Genomic DNA, 7,335 nt, shown 5'->3' with positions numbered 1-7,335 from the left:
CTCTTCGGATTGGATGCGGGCTGACTGAATTTTGTCACGCGTGTTCGGATTGGTGAATGAACTCAATCCGTTTCAATCCTTCCACTACCTATAAATAAGCGCAGTTCACTGCATTAATTCACCTGTTCTCGTCGCTTCACGATGTGGACCACAGTCGAATCGTCCACCCTTGTGTCTTCCATGATGTTTAGGACAGACATGCTCATGTATGTCCGGTCCAAGTGGACCGTTGTCGACAAGTCAGACACCAGTCTGTGGATACGAAGAGTGTACGTAGAAAGACAAGGTTGCCTCAAGAGGACACTGATTTATGGCCCTCGAGTAAGACGCAGCTTGAGGACAAGAAGATGCCGCAGATGCCCTTTATGTTAATGGATACATTAACATAAACCCAAAGGCCCTTTTCAGGGCCACCCACATTTCTCGAAAAGAGAATGACTTTCAATTGCCTACCCCTTTTTTTTAAAATTTTTTTTTTTAAATAAAAAAAAAAATCCCATATTCAATTTCCCTTGACGCTAGATTGACCCACGATTTTTCTCCATGTTAATTTTCCATTGACGCTAGATTGACCCACGATTTATTCCCATGTTAAATTCCCCTTGACGCTAGAGTGACCCACGATTTTTCTCCATGTTAATTTTCCCTTGACGCTAGAGTGACCCAGGGGTCTCTGTAATGCTAATTCCCATTGACGCTAGGGTGACCCACTTCACTACTCCTCATGGAAGCATTGTTTGGCGGATTCTCCTTCGCATGCACTAAAGTTTGACGTGATAACAAAGTAGGGGTGGGGGACAGACGACTCTGACCTAGAGAAAAAAAAAATTAAAAAAATGCTATTAACATTCTACTCAAAGAGCAATGGATATAAACTGACCCATTGCCTTTTAATTTTATTGTTTCGCGTACAAGCTCTGTTTTCTTGGCACTATATTTACCAAAAAAAATATTGTGTATACATTTATTTATGAATAACAAAGAATTAAAACTATCTTTACCGTTATCGTTTAATTGTTATATTCCAAGCAAAAACTCGAGAGCTGCGATGGTTCAATGCTTAGCGTACCGGACTCACGACCGAAAGGGTGCAGAATGGTATCCTGCCATCGGACCAGCCTGGGCCAGCTGCCATGGTGTGTCCTTGGGCAAGGAACTTTACTCCAACTGCATCGGCACAAACTAACCTATTTGCGTTGCTGTGCCGTGAAGCATCTAATTAAACTGAACCAAAATCTGAGTAAAATGTCAACCAGTAAACCAACTTATTTTTTTCTCCATTCTTACCTTTGAAAATGTTGTAAATATTAATGAACGAAAATATTGTAAGTACGATAATAACCCCATTAAAATTTTCATATATGAAAAAGAAAAAAGATTTTATTATATTAACACATTTATAATATTACACTATTAAGTGATCTCAAAGTTGTTCAAAGTCAACATTATATTTGTTGCTCTGGAATGGGATTCAATTCAGTAAATTCGAAAATCACTTAAAAAGTCCTTTAATTGTAGCGACATTAGTAAAACAAGTTTTACAAATTGATGGTTGGGTAATTTCACATTTACTGTTTGCAATCAAATTAATTAAGGGCTTACTTATCAAGCAGAGCATTAAACAGAAGGTGAGAGCATGAGACAATTATAGCGGCATCGATCAAACAGTTATTCCATTAAACGCGAAGAAAACAAAGTTACATAATCATTCTCAAAATCTATTATAGCGATAAAACTACTATTTTCCTTTCGTTATCATTTTCTTTATTATAATTAATACAAGGTCCACTATATTAGTAGAATATTGAATTATGATATTGTATTGAAGTAAATCGTAAATTTGACAGGGTCCCTTTTTCATTATTGTAGTATAAGTTTTATTTAGAACTATTAGGATATAGGATAATAGACGGGATAAAGATAAATTACACATAAATCTAACAAAAGCATGAATATACACAGACCAATATGTACAGAGGTGAAAAAAAAGTTACTGAGTGGGCCCTGTTTTCACGAAATTTGTTTGTCAGTGTTAGTAACTATTATATCTCATTAAAATAAAGTATCTGAATTTTTTCCAAGATAAATGAACTGGTCTAGAAACATTTCACTATTAAATTGGCTTTGCAATACGAAAAGTCTTACAGTGTCAACTTGTCTGAAATCAGCATGGCTTTTGGTCCGAATCGGCCCGTAATTTGGTTCGAATAAGCTTGGTCTAAAATTAGCCACGGTCTCCAAATCAGTCTGCACCCGAGGCAAAATGCTAATGGGGGTGTTTGGAAACAGCTCCTTGTCCCCAGCGAGAATTGAACCTGAGACATTTGAAGCTAGTGTGCAAACCATCTCTGATACATGGAATGTCTTCAGATGCTCGGAATTGATATTAGATTGAGAAGTAGCATGTAAGATCGTACAGAGTTTCCTCCCTTGTTTACGATCTCTACTGATGAAAGCATAAAATTCACTTGACGAGAAAGTGAACCGGTGGATGTTCATATGGTATACTTGATTTAGCTTTTGGAAAATGTTGAGGAAAGTCAACATTTGATCACAGAATTATGGATAGAGGAAAATCAGCACCACCCAAACGCCCCATGAAGGGGAAAGGTAATATTAACGTTGTGTGATTGAACTTAATAACTGGTATGACCTGGTTCGCTATTGTGGATTGTAAGTCGAAGGGGAAGTCTCAAATCATAATTTGATAATAATAATAATAATAATAATACAAGTCTTTATTTGATGAGTGTGATAAAGTTACTGCAAAAACTAATTTCCATTGTGGCCCTTAAATATCTACATGTGTACAGGCAGATATGTAAAATACTGTTCGGAAGCAGAACATTATACAAAAAAAGTTTACTGTATTGGTGTAACTGAGCAACTAAGTGTGGATTCAACACACAGAGCATTGTGTACACCAACATGCATGATTGAAAACTTTTTCATTCACACACACACACACACACTCCCTCTATCTTCTTCTTCTTCTTCTCTCTCTGTCTCTGTCTCTCTCTCTCTCATTCACTCACACTTTATATATACATGTGCATAAACAAATACACAACAAAGATGGCCATAACTAGGTAAAGACATGATCTGGATTGCATCTATATCAAACATCTGTGATGAAAGGAAAAAACTGATAATGTACAAGTATGTTCCAGAGGAACCCAGCACATTATTGGAAGAAGATGCTTCATTAACATCTGTAGGTACTAGGTAGACAGTTCCAAATGACTGAACCTGAGAAAGCCAAACTATTTTTAAAACAGTCCAGTTTTAGCTTAGGAAGAAGAAAGTTATTAGATGACATAGAGCATTGCATCGATAAGCTGGAAACTGTATAGATATTATTTGTCTTTGTACTGAACATATCTTTTAATATACTTAAGCATAGAACCAGTAGAAACTTTATTTAAAATTTTAGCCTTTCTTAAATATTGTTTCATAGATAGTCATGATCTTCAGATCCTTCATACATTAATGTACATTATCAACAGTGTTGTCGTTGATAATTCTGATTGCTTGTTTTTGAAGTCTTTCCACTTGTATCACATTTGTTTTAGAAGCATTACACCATAGAATGTTGCAGTAGTCCAGATAAAGTTAAATATAACTTTTGTAAAACACTATCAAGTGGTTTAAGGTTAGAAATTCTTTAATTTTTTATAGTAGTCAAATATTCTTAGCCATCTTTTTGGTAATATTAATGATTTGCTCTGACCATAATATGTTGTTATCAACTTGAGTTCCTAAAAGTTTGTCTTGCACTTGCAGTTCCACATCATTAAAATGGATGCTGAGAATATATCTTTAATTCTTTTATCTCTTTATGTAGTGGTTATCAGCATCACTTTGGTTTGGCTCAATTAATGACCATTCGATTATGTCTACACCATGTAGAAAGTGTTATAAGAGCATTGTGTATATTTCTTTTTACTGTAGTTTTAGCTGAGCTAATATCATATAAGGTGATGTCATTAGCATAGAGATCAATTTCAGCATGTACCATATGCAAATACAGATCATTAGTAAATTTAATAAATAGTAGAGACCCTAAAATAGATCCTTGAGGTACTCCACATGTCACAAGTTTTTTTGTCTGACAAATGTTTATGTTAAATTTTTGTTTTTTCCTTTCCTTAAACCAATTTAAGGAGTTGCTGTTGAGCTTGTAAAGTTTTAATTTTACAGGTAAAATATCAGGATCAACAAAATCAAAACTTTCCTAAAATCAACCAGCACAACTCCCACATTCTGGCTAATCATAGTAGTGAAGGCAATTTATATTTAAAGTTAGGAAGTATATCAGATTATAGGAGGTGGGGAAAGCGTTAATGGAGATACCAGTGAGTGATTTTGAACCAAAAAATGGTGTTAAATATGAATACAATATACTTACTGGATGGGGGGGAAAAAAACAGATGGCATACCAGTCAACCCTTCATTTCAGTGGAATTTTTAAATTAAACTTAGAAAAGGCAGATAAACAAGACAAATTAAAATACTGGCAATTTAAAGGTAGAATACATTTTTCATTTATTTTCTTGACACAATTTAGCCCAGTGGGATCCAGTGCTACAAAACCATATAGCCCTATAAAGAATAAAGATATTTATTGATCAAAATACCTTTGTTTGAAGATGTAGACTATGGAATTAATGGACTTCAAATCTTAACACAGAATTATGGAATAGTCAGTTTGGCATAGTAGTCAGTAGAGTGTTAATTCAAGAATGTTAAACTTTGGCAGTGCTGTTGTTAGTGAAAAATGAGCAGAGTTATCCAGAAGACAATACCTGTGAGCTTTGAAGGGGAGCTCTCAGTACAGTTGTTGTAGTTGTTGGGTTTAACGCCATTTTTCAGCACACGATAGGCTATACATGGTGGCCATTATTAATGGTGAAGGAAGAACCCGGGAAAATCCTGGAAAGAACCACTGACCCACGAGAAGCTACTGGCAAGCTTTCTCAATACCCACATTAGCCGAATCCGAGACTCGAACCCACGCAAAGGTGAGATGGCAGTGATCTGTAACGGAGAGCATCTTAGGCCATTCGGGGCCCCCTCTCAGTACAGAATAATATTCATACACAGATAAGAAACAGATTAAGCTGAGAAACAATTAATAGATTAATCAGGGTTCCTGTGCCCTCCAGATCTTAAGGAGGTCCTGGAATCCAATTGGAATTTGAATTCAGTGAAAATATCACGGAAACCTCCTTGAAAATTATTTTTTATTATAAAATGTTTTGGAAATTGATATTAAACAGCACAGCTAAAAAATTTGTTAGAGAAAATATGCTATTTTCCCACTGCTACTCTGCAGTGAATGATTTTGTATTAGTTATCATAACATGTTGGTAGCCATGATTTAATCTGGTAACAGAGATTTTTGCAATTGTGTCTTAAACTGCAGTGTTGACTTTAATCAATGTATCTGACTTGAAAAACGACTCCTGAAATTTGTCATTTTCTCATTAAAATCCCTTGGAAAACTGGAGAAAAATAAAATTATGCTGGTGCATGAGTCCTGATTAATGCTCATACAATTAGAGGCAACATCTTTTAAAGATTTTGATTTCAGTTGGGGTCTTACAGAGTTGAGCATGAAGAAAGATTTGTTGTTGTGATAGGGTTTAACGTCATTTTTCAACAGAAGATAGGCTATACATGGTGACCATTATAAATGGTGAAGGAAGAACCTGGGAAAATCCCAGAAAGAACCACTGACCCACAAGAAAGGTGAGATGGCAGTGATCCATAAAAGCAAGTGCTTTTGATCACTTGGCCACTCTGGGCCCCCAGGAAGAAAGAAAATCAAATTTTCCTGCTGTTCTTATTTCTATGATGTTAATTTTTTTTTTATCTTTTTCGTCTGTTCTAGCTCTGCCACCACCTGGTGACTTCATTGCCCTTGGAAAGCAAGCAAGGTGTGGATCTGACCCTAATCTTCAGAAACTGGGCACTACTTCAGGTGAAAAGAAACTTCCAACAGCAGGCATTAAACGTGAATCATCTAGCATTCTTAACTCCAGCTTGGCACCAAAGAAACCAAAGCTTCAGACACAGGGTCAGACATTTACCCCTTTGGGTAGGCCTGGTGAGACAGAGCGCAGGGCCTCCCCAGCACCCAGTGTCAATTTTCTCTTTGAGGAGTCGGCAATTGAAGGTAATTTATCTGTTATGGGTAACTATACTTTTCAATGGAACAAATAAAACTATTGTCAGAGACTAAAAGATGACTGTAGTTAAGATTTACTATCTAAGCGTAGTTATGTTTTTCAAGAAGTTTGGCTAATGATAAAATTATCAAGCTTATATTAAGTAAATTATACTGGAATGTTTATGCTAACTGTATCTTATCCGCTGTGACAGAAAACACAAGATTCTTTTGCAGTAATTCATTTTCCAAATTAGACTTGCTATGCCATATTTGGATATCCTACAATATGTTATGCAATGCATATCATATTTACTATGATCTGTTTGTGTTTCCAAATAAGTTAGCAATGTCCTTATATGGCGTACAAAAAACCAGGCTGAAAACGAAAGTAGTTATTGGTTGAACTGTGGCAGACAACCCAGGTGAAGATATTGGATAAAGAAGTAAAAGATATTTTACACCTTTTTCTACAATGATATGCAGCAGTTCTGGTATTAAGCAAGAGGAATATTTAATTTCAAGTGTATGTAAGGGACATGTTTTCAAAAGTCTTGACAGTAGGCTGAAAAAGCTTTGTGTGTGAATCACACCTGCTGCTCCATTGATACACATTGGTTCATGTTAGTACCTTGTCCACAAAGTAGGGGTACTAATAATTGTACTAAATTGGTAGCTAGATCAGGGATGGTCCTGGCTTTTAAAAAGCTGTCGCCAAAATAATCGCCAACCTCAATATTTTGTCGCCAATTTTCAAAAAGTGTCGCCAAAAAAAGTAGTGTACATTTTTCCAAGTGTTAATTTAGTCTATTAATGTAACAGGCAATGAAAATTACAAAAGATGGATTAGTTAATACTTTAATTACAACAAGCATTAACAAAATGTTACAAAGTGTTACATGAAGATCCGTCGCGATTTTAGGGCTGCCCACTTGTTGAATGCAGTTTCAAAGTCTAATTTTTCACATCTGTACATGCTGATTCTCATTAAATTCTCGAGAGATGAGATGCAGAGCTTATTTCTGATGTCAGTTTTCATGAGGTTCATCTTACTGAATCCACGTTCACAGTCCTCAGTGCTGGCAGGTGACACCAGTAGTCTCTCAGCAGCCCCCCCCCCCCTTTATGGATAGCTTCACAAAGCTTGTAGCGAATTGCTTCCTAAA

General features: G+C 36.0%; 1 protein-coding gene across 1 annotated transcript in view; it reads left to right on the top strand.

Annotated features, from left to right (window-relative positions):
• Window positions 1–2,266: 2,266 nt before the first annotated feature.
• The window catches only part of LOC149802330 (integrator complex subunit 1-like), a 159,643-nt gene continuing 154,574 nt past the window's right edge, over window positions 2,267–7,335 (top strand). Inside the window, exons 1-2 of the mRNA XM_089951540.1 lie at window positions 2,267–2,610; window positions 5,894–6,178. Of these exons, the coding sequence (XP_089807666.1) occupies window positions 2,562–2,610; window positions 5,894–6,178 (334 nt within the window). The 5' untranslated portion in view covers window positions 2,267–2,561. The remainder of the gene's footprint in view (window positions 2,611–5,893; window positions 6,179–7,335) is intronic.

The sequence above is a fragment of the Sinohyriopsis cumingii genome, chromosome 3 (assembly GCF_028554795.1).
Source record: "Sinohyriopsis cumingii isolate HCF-2022 chromosome 3, ASM2855479v2, whole genome shotgun sequence".
NCBI classification, from domain to species: Eukaryota; Metazoa; Mollusca; class Bivalvia; order Unionida; family Unionidae; genus Sinohyriopsis; species Sinohyriopsis cumingii.
Note: the sequence above shows the minus strand (reverse complement) of the source record. Positions and strands in the feature narration are given on the sequence as shown.